This window comes from Zea mays, chromosome 8, assembly GCF_902167145.1.
Source record: "Zea mays cultivar B73 chromosome 8, Zm-B73-REFERENCE-NAM-5.0, whole genome shotgun sequence".
NCBI lineage: Eukaryota > Viridiplantae > Streptophyta > Magnoliopsida > Poales > Poaceae > Zea > Zea mays.
This window is the reverse complement of record NC_050103.1, coordinates 97,444,411-97,461,238: the sequence shown is the minus strand read 5'-3', so window position 1 is coordinate 97,461,238 and position 16,828 is coordinate 97,444,411. Positions and strand designations below refer to the sequence as shown.

Below are 16,828 nucleotides of genomic sequence, written 5' to 3'. Positions count from 1 at the left end.
ATAGGAGAGGGAAGGAAGAGAGCAGATCCTCACCGGGGAGAAGGCAGCGGGGAGGGTCGTCGTCGGAGCTGTGCGTCGCCGCCGTGCCGGTCGCGTCAAAGCCACCGCCGCGCCGGTCACGTGTGCCCAGGCTTCGATCCGGAGGGTACCACACAAGGGTCGGTTCCGGGCCGTTAGGTGAAGGAAAATTTTAATCCGAGCCAGTTTCCATTCCAATTCAGGCCGAAACGAACAATATAAATGAGCTATACCAAATTCCAAACCAGGCCCATTCATTCCACCCGGAATAAGGCCTGGAATGGGCTGAACCTCTGAAAACGAACGAGGCCTACATGGTCGACGACCCGGCCGTCTCCAGGTGAGGGAGCTGCCTCTTTCTCCTGCCTTTTTTTATGCTGGCATTGACTATTGCCTATTGGTGGCTAACTGTTGATCGATTGGTTGTTTGGTTCGGTTTGCGCTTGCAGCGTGAATGCGTGATACTGGGGTTCGATGCTCCCAGGAAGGAGTCCGGCGCCAACAAGAGGCAATACTTCCCTTCTTCCTTCATTTGGGCTGAATTCTGCCTGCATAGGAGCCTGCGGAGAGACATACATAATCATTAACGGCTTGGAATAATTTCTTGTTTGTCGATAGTATTACCTCCTGCTCGAGTGATCTGGCATGCAAATTGCTTGATTAGCAGTGCCCCTATTTGGTTGAGAAGGAACTAAGGTAGAATAGAACTAGTAGTAGTATGAACGGCAACCTGTCTATTAAGCTTATCGCTGTAAAAGAAAACTCACAGCTTACTCGATTTCAGGTTGCAGTGAAAAGATGCAGCGTTTGCAGACATGTCTAGCAAAATCTGCTTCTCGTAACCAGATTCCGCTTTGACCCTTTGAGAGCTACGACTTGTGCGAATTCAGTCCATGGTCTCCCAGTCAGAAAAAAAAAAAACTGGCACGATATTATCGTCCGAAAGCGGAAAGTGTCCCGAACAACAAGGACTGGGAGCAATCGCATACTTTCCGTCCTACTCTGTTGCCGCTGAAGTTCCGTGAGGATAATTCATGGTGTGTTTGTTTGTGGAGTCACTTTATGTCTCTATACTTTATGATATGATGCATTATAAGTTATTTCACCAATTTTGGTGGAATCAATCACCAATTTTGGTGGAATCAACCCACTCCTCATGTATATACTGATTATTAGCTTATGAGTAATGGGTAATGATGGATCAAGTCATTCTATTCCACAAACCAAATAAAAAAATGACGAGTGAGAAAAAAATAGATCACTTTATTCCTTAAACCAAACACACTCCTAGTAACCGCTCACCCCGCACAGCGGCACACTGTCCGCCGGTCGCGTAGTCGATCTACCAGCTCACCCACGGCATCATCGATCGGTGATGCGTTGCCGTGTAGAATTTGACCAAAGCATGCCTGAAGAAAATTTTCGGGTGCTGATTGTGTAGCATTCTTTATGCTTGTGGTCGACTCTATGCAACAGCTATAATGCTAAGCAATGAAGGTGATATACTATATCAGACTAGTGTGGTAGTGTTTACCGTAAAACAGTAGACAAATACCATTGCCTAGAACTAGAACAACGCAATTTTGGGTAATTGTGGCCGACATGTGATGCACGATATTTTAGTAACAGCTATTTGCAGCAGTACAGCTGTGGCTACTGCAGCCAGCTTTTGCTGTCGTTACAGTATGCCTACAGTATCCAAAATACCCGGTATCAAAGAACCCGGTTAGGACAGCACATAAACCTTGAAATATGTAGAATCATAAGAAACAAGTCACCAACAAAAATTGTTTGTGTTCGACCGCAAAACAAATATAACCGGTTCCTCTTGTTTAACCTAGGCACCCTCAGTACATCAGTGCTCTATTACTCCCAGCACTGCTTTATTGGGGAGGTGGGGTGGCCTCCAAGCTCACCACAATGTCTACACAAACAATGACTGAACATCCATGGATTCACAGTCCTCAATCGAAAAGATTCACCATTCTATGCTCCTGCCTGATGAAACTATCAAACATCACTGGATAGACACGAATCCTGATCAAGCACAAAAACAGCCTGCATAGTTGCATAGGTTTAGTTTGCTTCTGCTACCTATCATTTAAAAGTACCCCAAACACCAAATGACTTGTTACAGCTTTATATAAAAATAATAATCAAGCTTTATGGAAAATAATCATTACTTGCCTCATTGTAAGGGAAGGTTCTTATGGGTGTATGCAACATTCTTGTCACCATTCACCACTTGCCCACTTCCTCGCATGATCCTATAGGTTAAAGTTGTTCATCCATATATCCATAAATATACAATATTGTAGTAACCAGTATAACCAGTCTAGAAATAGCAGAGAATTAGCAAACTTCTACAAGACTGTACAAGAACATTTAAAAAAACTCGGCTAGGGAGGGAATGGCCGTCCTCCCATTAAGAAGATCGAAACAATGGTTTCGACCAAGAAAATCCCCGAACCCTGGCCTCCCATCATTAACGGACCGGCGTCAACCATCCACTCTACAACGGCCCAACAAAGGATGACGCACAGGACATCGTAACTCGAGAACGGATGAGGCACAGTGGGGATTTTTTTAACCAAGCCCGAAAATCCGCCCCCGAGGGGAATCGAAACCGGGACTTGGAGGTGCTACTCGGAAGCCTTAACCTCTAGGCTAGATGCCCTTTCGCTAGCATAAATTTACACTTAGATTGTTCAAGAAGTGTTTTTATTGTTGAGATGTAGTCTCCAAGTTCACACAGATGACCCACCAGATTGAACATATATCATATAAACTAACATAGCTTCCATACATCGGTGTTCTAATTCTACCAGCAGGTCAGCACTGCTTTATTGGGGAGCTGATGTACACAAGCACATACATGGTGACCCACAAACGATCAATATTTTGTATATTGAGCATTCAAATGCGTAAATAAGCAACCCATGTATATCATATAAACTGCAAAAATAGGTATGTTTTGCAACGTGCAGTCTAATATCCTTCCATCAGTCAATACACTAGATACATGCCTGCACTTTCAAAGGAAATTCTAGCAACTGCAAGTCTCAGTTTTACACTTCTGATAACGCACATTGCAGTACAATTATTAGGAAATGGGGGGTACAGGAAAAGAAAATTATCTGAAGGGTAATGATCAAATGGAAAGCCACTTACCAGCGTGTTGTTAAGAGACCTTCAACACCCACAGGCCCGCGAGCATGTATACGCCCTGTGCTTATGCCAACCTACTCAAGATATTCAAGGTAGAAATATGAAGATAAGAACAGTAAATGATCACCAGAAAAGATAACATAATGCATGCCGATGTAATCAAATAATCCCATTTACTCCAAAGATAGGGCGTACCTCGGCACCCAATCCAAAACGAGCCCCATCAGAGAATCGTGTACTCGCATTATGAAATACAGCAGCACTGTTGCAATTGTAGAAGTGAAATATAACATCAGGTATCAATCATCATTGAACTCCAAACAAAATAACATTGTACACAGTGGCGGCCAAAACAAAGGACATTTATTAACCGACTGCACAAACAGTAAAAATGAATAAAAAAAGAGGCGCTGGTAACGTACCTATCAACTTGACGCAGAAAAGTTTCTGCTACTTTATCATCTGTGGTGATAATGCAATCTGTATGTGCACTGTAACAAAAAGAGCAGATAACCTCTAAGTGAATATCATGTTTTTGTTTTTCAATGAGGGAGGTGGACAGAGACAGAGACAGAAGAGTCTAAATACCTTCCATAACGATGTATATGGTTAATTGCTGACTGTACATCATCAACGAACTCAATTGTGCAGGCCATAGAGCTATATTCATGATGGAATGAATCTGCTTTCGGAATACACAGTACTTCATGTGCAACAGGCCCTCCATAAATAGCAACTCCTGTGATACATCATAAGTTTTTTTTAAGGACAAAGCGATCCACAAGTTCATAGAAGTATAGAACTCCACCTTCATAGTTTCAACAAGGCAATAAGGGATCTAAAACAACAAGCGTTAGAGATCAACACAACCTGATCTATCCAAAATAATAAGAAATCTCCAACATACAAAAGTCGTAGGCATCTGCTAACAAAATTCTAACAAGAGTTGGGTGTATTACTTGTGTGTGCTTTATTCTTCCCTGCAAATATACTTCTTTTCATGTACTAACTACTAACAACTTATTTTTGTGCGGTTTTAACAAAGCCATATTATGAGAGTTACAAAAGATTCACTACAACGGTACAGCTCACTTATTCCACATCTGAATACAAGGTAGAACAATGCAAAAGTAGCAATTATCCTCTCCAGATTCAGGACACACATTACTAGTATCGACAAACACGGAGCAGCTATACTTTAAGGATGAGCAAGTGAAGTGAAACTCAAACCTTCTGTTTTGAGTGATAGGAGTATATCATCAAGACCTGGAGCCTTTATAAGGTCTTTATGAACAAGCAATGTCTCCTGCAGAAAACAAAGGTAAAATATGTTATATCTGAATCAGGAGTAACCATATCATGAGTTATGCTGAAAAATATCATATCTGTCACAAAGTTCTACTATGGAAGTAAATTTATTATCAAAAAGAAAAGGTGAGTTACAAGGAATCAACATCTTAATATGGACTGTAGTTACATATTAAGTTAATTTGAAAGAGAAAACGGTTAATGGTGAATCAAGGATGACATGTCCATATATGACTATGAAGAATTTTCTTCATAAAAGAAAATACAAAATACTGGGATGAATGAAGAGGCACAGAGTGGCTCAAGTGGAGCACGCTCTTGTCTAATGTATGTAAAGGTTTTACTTATTTCTCTTATTGTGAATAACGGATGCTATGGATGTAACATGGACCAGTTGTACTATAAAGTAATGAGAAGAGTAAGGGATTTTCTCTCATGACACACCCACACCCTATTTAATTTAAAACAGTTAATCTGTGAAACCCCACATCAAGCAGCTCCTTGCCATGGTCCTGTAAACAATGCAACTATCTTGCAGCCTAAATTCTTGCTTCCACAACCTCCAAGGAGTTTATTAATCTGTGCAAAATGCTTCATTGTTCCCTGATAACTTGAATCTTACTGAGAAATTAACAGTTGTAGAGATACAAAGCAATCCATTTTACGCATTCCGAGTTCCTGAGTCTCGACAGTCATAAACCAATGGCCTGTGCAAATAGATGGTGGCGGGAGGAGTCCCAACTATTGTTGTGCAGTTGTGCTCTAAACTGTCTGCATTTGTGATTCCATTGTCACTAATAATAAACTCGTGGCAAACAGGAGAGCTGCAACAGGAACAGAACACAATTGACAGATACATCACCTGCTCTAACGAGGGAAATACTAACATGGAAACGCTATGGGTGCATTTAGGGCCCGTTTGGCACAGCTCCAGCTCCTGATTCTAAGCGAGGATCTGGAAGAGCCGTGCCAAATGGCTATTTTTGTAAACTGATTCTCGTGTGGAGCCGAAAGATCGGGAGTCGTTTTTGTGAAGAAAGGCAGGATCTAAAAAAACCTGCTCCACCCTCCCTTAAAACAGCTCCTCAACCAACCAAATATAGATCTCCCCTTAAAGTTTGATCGAAATTACCCGCAATTGCCATTGGACAAAAACATAACGAGCCAATTTATGGATTAAACATTTGAGACCATTTTATGCACTACTATGATGGAAATATTTTATATGTTATTGTTTCATAATTTTTTTCCGTATATGTATCCTACTTATTGGTTTGTAACAAAGTTGAACTGCAAAGGGTAAAACAGACAATCGCCACAGACCACCAACTTTCAGAAGACAAGAATCAGTTTACTTGCCAAACGGTTTTAAAAATGATTCTGATTCTCTAGGAGAATCATGAGGATCAGCTCCTCATGAGGATCAGGATCTGGAGCTAAAGAAGCAGGAGCTGGAGCTTTGCCAAACGGGCCCTTAGTCTGTACAGTGGAAATTCTCTTGTTCATTCATGTTTCTTTCTTTTCTATAGATTTTTATTGATATTTTTCTAAAATCCTTAGTTTCATGGAGTGCACAAGTTATGTTGAAAAAGAAAATTAAGGGCAAAAGACCTCTAGATGCAACAATCAAATGTACTAGAGAAAAAATTGATGTTCAGCGGCATGACTTGGAGGCCCTGAAGAAGATAGCGAGTTATAGGACAAGTATCTATATGAGAAGGCCTTCGGTGCTAAGCAAGAGCTCCTCTCAGAGTGGCGCATCCAGCTGCTGGAGCATGCCACCCTGTCAAAGCTGGATTTCTTGCCCAGCGGCAAGGCATCTGGTTCATGGTCCAGGTTACTGACCTCACAAACTCACCCGCCCATGCTTGACAAGCATTGCACTGTCATCCTCTAGGCAGTCAGGCTGCTCCAGGACAACTACCTCAAGTTCATTTCCAAGAAGGTAACAGCTTTGCCCGTGTCAATTGAATTTTTTATAGCTGCATAATTAGGATTCAACATTGCCACAGTGATCTGAAAGTTTTGTTTGGTAGTATGAAAGTTAACAATTTTATGTGATTGTAATTTAATATTGGGAGTGCATGATTGGGCCAAAGCTTATTCCTTAGGTGCATTGATAAAGGTTCAACCTCCCTCTGTGCCTGCCTGATAGGTACTAGCCCTGCTTCTAATTTGGGCTCCACTGGTTTGCCATCATGCATGCTTGTGATTTGTAAATGTGTGCCTCTGTTAATGGTTGTTTAAGGTGAGTATGGGTACGATGGCTATAATGGGTTCATGTGACACAGATAGTCGCACATAAACCACTTGGCTTTGCATTTACTGATTGTGACGACAGGAGGGATGTTGAGGATGCTATTCATGATCATCTAGATCATTTTTTGGCAGTGTCTTTCGGTTGAACTTGTTTGAAGCCCTGCCCAACCTGGACATTTTTTAGTTTAGGTCTAAAAAGAGAAACCCTAGGGTTGTTTGAAAGGGCTTGTTTCTAGGCTTGGCATTTTTGGGTCAGTGAAGCAGTTAGTATGGTTGTGGATTTGCATTTGCTACTCGGCATTAGGTCTTATTTTTTGCCAGCACTAACTCAAATTGTATTGCTGAAACTTAAGTGTTGCTTATATATTCCGTTGGTAACGGATACTATTCTGCTTCAATTCCCTTCTACATTGCAGATTCGCTACAGGCTTGGCTCTTGGCTAGCCAAGCCTGCAGTTTAGGACTTTGCCAAAACTGCATTTGCCATTTAACAGGCTTCTCTAATTCCTTTTTTCTAATTACTTGGTACAAAGCAGTTTTAAATTAACTAATCTGCCTGAAGGAGCTGTAACCCTCGTCACCTCTCCAAGACGCAGTAGTCCTTCACCAGCTCATGGGGGCAGTAATAGCAGGTCACTGTAGTACAACTAGGACAGATATGAATCTTCCTTGCTAATGCCATGTAAATCAGTGAAAACAATTCGGAATTGTCATCAACTGCATAACTTTAGTTCACGTTTGAGACTTTATCTAGCTTATTGTGATTGTCTTGATTATCTTGTCAAAGAACTATTAAGATTTGGATACATTACTGGATGATCATGTAGTTTCAGAGAATGCTGCACGTGTGATAATGACAAAGTCAAGCAACAGCCACCCTTGCAAGAGGAGCAGTCTAGAGCAACTCTGGGAGATATGGTAGTTGCATCGGGTTTTCTAGCAGCAGCAGGGGAGGTGACACCGTGACAAAATAGCTGCTGCAGTCTGAATGGGCATTGAAGGGGATTGTTTTTGAAATATGTTCTGAAGTGAGGAATAGTAACAGTTTTGGATGTGATTGTATCAACGTCTAAAAGTATGTGTGAAGAGTCATCCTGTTTCGATCTAAAAGTAGTTGCACAATATTTTGTTATCAATTTAAAAGTTCCTACTCAATTTGAAATTTCATACAATGCAAAAAGAACTTGTGGGTTTATTTATGTTTTTGTAATATGTTGGTGTAATATGATTGGGCTGATTATTAAACAGCATCATAAACCAAATATGTTCATTGGCATACACGCCTAGTTGTAATAAGAAATTAGACATACCATAGCATTGCAGGCTGCTGGGTAATCAGTTTTGGCATCCATCACTATTCGTTTTGCCATATTCATGTCAGCTGATTTGTCAATGTATACATGACAAATACCATCTATAGAGAAAAAATTCAGAAATCAAACCAGTCCGTATATTTTAGTATTGTAGTGGACTGTTTGTACCAAAAACAAACTATTGGAAGATAAATTTACCCGCATGACCGAGGACAGGTATCTTAGTTGATGCTTTGATTTGCGAAACCAGCTTATTGCTGCCTCTTGGAATGACAAGATCAATGACATCATCAAGCTGTAGAACATATTATGAGTTTAGGCTTATCATGCATATTGGTAGAATCATTATTTTCATGATATATTACACTTACCTTTAGTAAATCAGCGATTTCATCTCTACTTGTAACAAGGCCAATAAGTTTTTGACCCACGTTGTCAGGAATTGCGCCAGTTATAACCTATAAAAAAATTTCAGACACCAATCTAAAAACATGTAATGTCAGCATGAGAAAATACCTTATGTAATACTGTGTTCGATCTCATGGCTTCTTTTCCACCTTTCAGGAGAAGACCATTGCCACTTCGAACTGCTAAAGACGCAATCTACACAATGATATCAAAGGATGAAAGCTACCTTATAGATATGCCTAAGTATTAAGCATGAACATTTCACATGGTGAAAAGTAACTGAAAATTTTATGATTAAAAACTACCTGGACTAAGGCATCAGGCCTGGACTCAAAAACAATCAACAGCACACCCAGAGGGCAAGATGTTTTTTCGAGCACTAAGTCTTCAGCAACCTGAAACAGTACTCTTGCAGATGTAACATTTGTCTTTGGTATAAAATATGTCAGCTTTTCCTTTGTTAAGAGTTTATAAGCAGTCACCTCTGTTCTTTTGAGTATCTGGTTGATTGGGTCTTCCATATTTGCAAGAGTGCGTATGGATTTCGCAAGGCTTGCTATCTGTAACATGATGAAACATTACCTTAATCAGATGAAAGAAAAACCCAAAGAAGAAAAAATGCACAATAATCCAACAAATAAAAATACAAGGAACAGGAGCTAATATAGAATCGTCATTATAATGTCAATCTATCAACCAAAGATATGCTGAAATATATACTAGAGCTACCTTTTCTGGCTTCAATGTCAATCTATCAACCAAAGATTTCTGATATCCAGCATCTTGTGCTGCAGATACATCAGCTTCATTTTCAGTTCTAATTAGATCCTCATTTTGTTCCAAAGCATCTGCAATGTCTAACAATATTTTCTTGCGTTCATCCGATGATAAATTCTGTTCCATATGTCCCAAATTAGTATAAAATATTCAGCAAAAAGTAATGGGTTGGTGTCTTCCAACATGCATTGTGTTAATAACATACCTGCAGACGCCTTGAACATTCTCTTGCAGCAACAGCCATCTCACGAGCACTAACATCCTTGGATGGCTCCCACAGACTTGCATCCTTATGGAAGAGAGTACCAATCTTCTCTCCTTGGAGAACTCTAACAATGCTCTGAGATGCAAATCCACTTCAAGAATAAAAAGGAAGTTAAACCAATTCGCTATCCATCATACAGAGACAAACATAGATTACAGCATATGAAGTTTACTTGGTTCTCTCAAGGTGACAACTGATGAAATGAACACTGTTAGACAAGCATTACTCCATCCATTTTGCAATGTTTGTCCATAGCATACCAAGCGCAGAGACTACTGAAGTATTGTTCCAAGAAAAATTCAAATTAACATGATACAACTACTCTTCTTTCAACACATCTAATTAGGGGAGAGTGGAAACATAGCAATAACTACACTCCTGATATCCTCAATAGACAAACAATGTGCAACACATTTTCCTAAGGCCATGAACAAACATTGAAAACAGATGGCGTATTTGGATTTGAACAGCAGACCTTATTATATGTAAATAAAATCCAACATAGAAAAATAAGTGAACATCACAAGCGAGGATTCAGCATAACAGTCTAAGGAAATATAATGATGTGCAGCTCTCCTGCGCGTTCGAGAGAGAAAAAAGTCTAAGGAAATATTTCACTTCTGAAAACCAATTCTTCACATCATTAAAGATGTAAGAAACACTCGAGTCAAATGTAGTCTACACCCAAAAATAAACACTTGAGTCAAATGTAGTCTACACCAAATATGTAGTTAATCACACCACCTATCAACTGTTTTGTCTAAATTCCTTATTATTGGTTGCATGTCACAGGGAAAGTTTGATAGATCACAATCACATGGGAACATATAAATGAGCAACGAAGGGCAGTTTTTATTCTCGATAAAGAATGAAAAATGCAATACATACCTTGTAATAACAACAGGTGTGCCACTGTTCGAAGCCACAAAAGCAGCCTTCACTTTAGCTGTCATTCCTCCTCTACCTACACGTGACTTATCCCCAAAAGTTATTCCACTGTAATGTTTATCTTTAATGTAGGTATGAATGATCTTTGATCCCGGTTCGCTTGGTGGACCGCTGTATAGACCATCTACATCACTTAGTAGAACAAGGAGATCTGCTTTAAGTTCAATAGCCAAAAGACCAGCTAAACTGTCATTATCCCAGAATATACCAGATGAATCCTGTAAAAAGGAACTGTTGGTGAGCATCACAAAATGCTATTGAGACTTTAACAGACTCCTGCATTGGCTAAGGTACAGGTGCATGAGTATCATGATATCACATTTATCAAGAAGGCATGCATGGTACAACACAAACCTCATATGGAGCCTTTCTAGTGCTGATGGCATCATTTTCATTAAATATTGGTACAACTTTAAGGTCTAATAGTGACTCAACAGTTTCACAGAGCCTCTCCCGAAAGTTTGGATTCTCAAAATCACTATCTGTCACAAGAAGTTGCGAGGAGGACACATCAAGCTGCATCACGGGAAGGTCGACATTAGAAACATATGGACAAGGCACCGAACTAATGACAAATTTCCATATCAAGTTCACAAACACACTTGGGTAAATAGCATATCATAAAGAGCCATGAGGCCACTCTGACCAACAGCAGCGCAAGCCTTTCCATCCAGCTCCATCTGTGGCTTTTGCAGATCAGCAAAGCTGCTATTGACAAGCTTCCTGTACTTGAGCCTCTGCTTCCCCACACCAACAGCACCTGAGGTCACAAGGATCACCTCGTATCCTAAGACATTCAGCTCTTTTACCTGCATTGCCAAGAATCTTCCCAGACTTACACTAGTTGATATAACATTATGAAAGTTTTAATTAGGATTGATACCTGCTCACAAAGACACCCCAACCGGCCCACAGCCAGTCGCCCATCATCACCCCTCGTGACGACTGCAGTGCCCACCTGTCACGAAAAAAGGTAAGAATCAGCTGTAATCAAAATCAAAAGGAGATCCAAATTAATTCCTGAGTCCTGACAGATGTGTAACTCTCAGAACTTGCCAAACGTATGGTGGTGGGGTGGGATAGCACACTGGTGTTGTCAAGCTCAGCACAAGTTTCCCCTCCCACCCCGCAAAACTACCCCCCCCCCCCCCCCCCCCCCCGCGTCCCGGGGAGCATTACTTCTCTTTCCCTTTGCCCGTACAAATTCATAGATAAACTAACCCAGGTAAAAAGAACAGAGAACAAACAATAAGGGAATTCGAACGAGTTGATTCGCATGCGAAAGAAGAACACATCAGAATTCAGACAAGATGGCTTCTGCCTTCTATGCGCATTTCCCATCTGATAGAAATCATATAGCAAACTAAGATTAGGACATCCGAATTCAAACATTGGAGTCAACGTATGAACTTACACCACCAACCCGTCAACTCGACTATAAGGGTAGAAGCAAAATATAAAACCCAAACAAAACCCTGCTACCTCACAACTTACTCAGACGAAGAGGCTCGACGAAGAGAACCCAAAATCGAACAAGGTTATTCAAGAATTATTCACGCCATACAAAAACACGATTAGAAAACACAGCATAATATGAACAACACAATGCAAATAGCACCAAACAAATCGCGGTTTGGATCTAAAACAACACGCCAATCGTACGATTCAATCACCTTGATGATGACGCGTTTGACGTCCTTCATGAAAGTCCGGGTCCGGTCCGCGGTGGCCATGGCCGCCGCCAACGCTTTTAGATCGACGCCGCTCTTGGTCCTCCGTCTCCTCTCCCTATCAGCCTCCGCCTCTCTTGTCCGTTTTCCTTGCGGGGGCAGCTCTATCGTCACCTCGTCGCCGCAATCGCCAGGAAGGCGGATGAGAGAGGAGAGGGTTTTTGAAGTGGTGAGACGGACTGGGTGAGGGAACAAAAATGGCAACAACCTACCTCAGTCAGGATCCCGTGTGCCTGCGGCGGCGGCAGTCGAGTTGAGTTTATCTGTTCGGGACCTCGGGTGAGAAATCAACGGATGACGATAATCGGGGCCTCGGGGGAGCAACCGGATCCATCGGATCTGCGATGAATCTTGGGCGCGCGTATTAGGTGTACGAGGAGGCAAACTATTTTAGGGGTGAATACGCTAGAGGGTAAAATTAGCTAAATATATTCAAACATCATATCTAATTCAGCTATTAATTATTTTTAGTAATTAGCTACTAGTTAGCTACTTAGCTAGCTATTTATTATCTAGCTAATTTCACTATTGGAAGGTATTTGAATGCACTAGAGATAATAGTTAGTGTCTAAAATTAGTTGGAGACATCTAAACACCCTAACTAATAGTTCAACTATTAGTTATTTTTAGTAAATTAGTTAATAGTTAGTTATCAATTTATTATCTAGTTAATTATACTAGCAATTTTTAGCCAACTAACTATTAGTTCTATTGCATTCAAACATCCTCTTAATTTTTTAACAACTAATTATTAGCTCTATTACTTTCAAACACTCCTTGGTAAAAACTTAAAACAAAATGTTGGAAATAAAAGTATCGGTAAATTTAGTCTGTTTTGAATAATTTTTACTCTTTTAATTTAAAAGCTGATTTTTTTATAAGACTTGGTTTGTGGTTATTGCTTTTTTGTTATTGTTTTATATAATACGGACTTTTAGTTTGCTAGCATACCAAAGGCCACAAAAACTTCTCGAATCCTGATTTTATAATGTCAGTGCATTGCGATGACACACATTCTTGTTGCTATAGGATTGTCGAACGTAAATGGAAGAGATCTCATCTGTAACGATCCTTCTAGTCGTCGATCAGGACGAACAAACGAGATTAGAGGATGATTAGTTAAATTAAGCGAGGTGGATTGATTACAAAGAAATATAAAGCTTTTTAAAAGTGTTGACGCTCGACGAAAATTGATGCTTTATATAGTAAATATTAGTTTCTTAAGCGAGCTTGACTACTAGATTGTTTGTTTCGGCTTTACCTTAATAAAAACTAGCAACAAATAGAAACAAACAAATCATTCACTAAAAAATATAGGGACTTTTAACACCTTCTATCCTCTTCTTCATCTACTATATAAAAGCACTGGTTCACGCATTCACACCCAACTAACAAACATAAACACACATTTTGTGTTTTATTAAAAGAAAGTCTATCCATGTGATATATAGAAACAGTAGTAATACACCGGCATATGACTGTAGTCGTGCATAGGCATATGATTAGTCTCTTCTATATAAAAGCACTAGTTTCTAGTGTTCCCACAGGTGTCACTCCCTTCCCTACCGTTTTGATAGTCGCCTAGAGGGGGGGTGAATAGGGCGAAACTGAAATTTACAAATATAAACACAACTACAAGCCGGGTTAGCGTTAGAAATATAATCGAGTCCGAGAGAGGGCGTGAAAACAAATCGCAAGCAAATAATGAAGTGAGACACGCGGATTTGTTTTACCGAGGTTCGGTTCTCTCAAACCTACTCCCCGTTGAGGAGGCCACAAAGGCCGGGTCTCTTTCAACCCTTCCCTCTCTCAAACGGTCCCTCGGACCGAGTGAGCTTCTCTTCTCAAATCAAAGCTGGGAACAAAACTTCCCCGCAAGGGCCACCACACAATTGGTGCCTCTTGCTTTGATTACAATGGAGTTGTGATCTCAAGAACAAGTGAGAAAGAAAAGAAGCAATCCAAGCGCAAGAGCTCAAATGAACACGGCAAATCACTCTCACTAGTCACTAGGGCTTTGTGTGGAATTGGAGAGGATTTGATCTCTTTAGTGTGTCTAGAATTGAATGCTAGAGCTCTTGTAGTAGTTGAGAAGTGGAAAAACTTGGATGCAATGAATGGTGGGGTGGTTGGGGTATTTATAGCCCCAACCACCAAACTTGACCGTTGGCTGGAGGCGTCTGCTCGATGGCGCACCGGACAGTCCGGTGCACACCGGACAGTCCGGTGCCCCTGCCACGTCATCACTGCCGTTGGATTCTGACCGTTGGAGCTTCTGACTTGTGGGCCCTCCTGGGTGTCCGGTGCACACCGGACAGGTACTGTTTGATGTCCGGTGCACCGGTATGGGCATGTCTTCCGAGAATTCCCGAGAGTGAAGAGTTGGAGTCTGAGTCCCCTGGTGCACCGGACAGGTACTGTTCACTGTCTGGTGGCACACCGGACAGTCCGGTGCGCGAGACCAGGGGTGCTTTCGGTTGCCTCGTTGCTCCTTTGTTGAATCCAAAACTTGGTCTTTTTATTGGCTGAGTGTGAACCTTTTTACACCTGTATAAACTACATACTTGGGCAAACTAGTTAGTCCAAATATTTGTGTTGGGCAATTCAACCACCAAAATTATATAGGAACTAGGTGTGAGCCTAATTCCCTTTCAATCTCCCCCTTTTTGGTGATTGATGCCAACACAAACCAAAGCAAATATAGAAGTGCATAATTGAACTAGTTTGCATAATGTAAGTGTAAAGGTTGCTTGGAATTTAGCCAATATAACTACTTACAAGATATGCATGAAGTGTTCCTTTCTATTTAGAATTTTGGACCACGTTTGCACCACATGTTTTGTTTTTGCAAAATTTTTGTAAATTCATTTCAAAGATCTTTTGCAAGTAGTCAAAGGTAAATGAATAAGAGTTTGCAAAGCATTTTCAAGATTTGAAATTTTCTCCCCCTGTTTCAAATGCTTTTCCTTTGACTAAACAAAACTCCCCCTAAAAAAGATCCACCTCTTAGTGTTCAAGAGGGTTTTGATATACCATTTTTGAAATACTACTTTCTCCCCTTTTGAACACAATAGGATACCCATTGATAAATACTTTTTGAAAAGCACTAAGTTTTTGAATTTGGTGGTGGTGCGGTCCTTTTGCTTTGGGCTCATTTTCTCCCCCTTTTTGGCATGAATCGCCAAAAACGGAATCATTAGAGCCCTCGAAGTAATTTCTTCCCCTTTGGTCATAAGTAAATGAGTTAAGATTATACCAAAGACGAAATTCGGTCCTTTTGCTTTTGAGCTTTTACTCTCTCCCCCAAGGATGAAGTCCTTTTCTTTGATGCTCATTTCTCCCCCAAAGAATAGAGAGTTGCTCGGAGTGATGGCGAAGTATGAGTTACGGAGTGGAAGCCTTTTTCTTCGCCGAAGACTCCAATTCCCTTTCAATATACCTATGACTTGGTTTGAAATAGACTTGAAAACACATTAGTCATAGCATATAAAAGAGATATGATCAAAGGTATTCAAATGAGCTATATGTGCAAGCTAGCAAAAGAAATTTCTAGAATCAAGAATATTGAGCTCATGCCTAAGTCTGGTAAAAGATTGTTCATCAAGAGGCTTGGTAAAGATATCGGCTAATTGATCTTTAGTGTTGATGTAAGAAATCTCGATATCTCCCTTTTGTTGGTGATCCCTAAGAAAATGATACCGAATGGCTATGTGCTTAGTGCGGCTATGCTCGACGGGATTGTCGGCCATTTTGATTGCACTCTCATTATCACATAGCAAAGGGACTTTGGTTAATTTGTAACCGTAGTCCCGCAGGGTTTGCCTCATCCAAAGCAATTGCGCGCAACAATGTCCTGCGGCAATGTACTCGGCTTCGGCGGTGGAAAGAGCGACCGAATTTTGCTTCTTTGAAGCCCAAGACACCAAGGATCTTCCCAAGAACTGGCAAGTCCCCGATGTGCTCTTTCTATTGATTTTACACCCCGCCCAATCGGCATCCGAATAACCAATCAAATCAAATGTGGATCCCCGAGGGTACCAAAGCCCAAACTTAGGAGTATAAGCCAAATATCTCAAGATTCGTTTTACGGCCGTAAGGTGGGATTCCTTAGGGTCGGATTGGAATCTTGCACACATGCAAACGGAAAGCATAATGTCCGGTCGAGATGCACATAAATAAAGCAATGAACCAATCATCGACCGGTATACCTTTTGATCCACGGACTTACCTCCCGTGTCGAGGTCGAGATGCCCATTAGTTCCCATGGGTGTCTTGATGGGTTTGGCATCCTTCATCCCAAACTTGGTTAGAATATCTTGAGTGTACTTTGTTTGGCTAATGAAGGTGCCTTCTTGGAGTTGCTTGACTTGAAATCCTAGAAAATACTTCAACTCCCCCATCATTGACATCTCGAATTTCTGTGTCATGATCCTACTAAACTCTTCACATGTAGACTCGTTAGTAGACCCAAATATAATATCATCAACATAAATTTGGCATACAAACAAGTCATTTTCAAGAGTTTTAGTAAAGAGTGTAGGATCGGCCTTGCCGACTTTGAAGCCATTAGCAATAAGGAAATCTCTTAGGCATTCATACCATGCTCTTGGGGCTTGCTTGAGCCCATAAAGCGC

The 16,828-nt window shown here is 40.8% G+C and overlaps 1 protein-coding gene across 3 annotated transcripts; it reads right to left on the bottom strand.

The window, feature by feature from the left end:
• Window positions 1–1,745: 1,745 nt before the first annotated feature.
• LOC778431 (proline responding1) lies at window positions 1,746–12,596 on the bottom strand. Of its 3 annotated transcripts, none has more exons than XM_008657998.4 (20): window positions 12,138–12,553; window positions 11,348–11,422; window positions 11,067–11,273; window positions 10,819–10,980; window positions 10,405–10,682; window positions 9,457–9,607; window positions 9,204–9,368; window positions 8,957–9,034; window positions 8,780–8,869; window positions 8,583–8,669; window positions 8,438–8,524; window positions 8,265–8,361; window positions 8,064–8,167; window positions 4,417–4,492; window positions 3,775–3,925; window positions 3,609–3,677; window positions 3,382–3,448; window positions 3,190–3,260; window positions 2,206–2,285; window positions 1,746–2,112 (listed from the first exon to the last, which is right to left on the bottom strand). In XM_008657998.4, the coding sequence occupies exons 1-19, from the start codon at window positions 12,195–12,197 to the stop codon at window positions 2,207–2,209; spliced, it is 2,154 nt and encodes a 717-aa protein (XP_008656220.1). In that variant the 5' UTR covers window positions 12,198–12,553; the 3' UTR covers window positions 1,746–2,112; window position 2,206. The 3 variants fall into 3 exon arrangements, with proteins under 3 accessions (XP_008656220.1, XP_008656221.1, NP_001306625.1); XM_008657999.4 differs by having other exon boundaries at window positions 1,748–2,076; window positions 2,202–2,285; window positions 12,138–12,596; NM_001319696.1 differs by having other exon boundaries at window positions 1,794–2,076; window positions 12,138–12,374.
• Window positions 12,597–16,828: the final 4,232 nt, after the last annotated feature.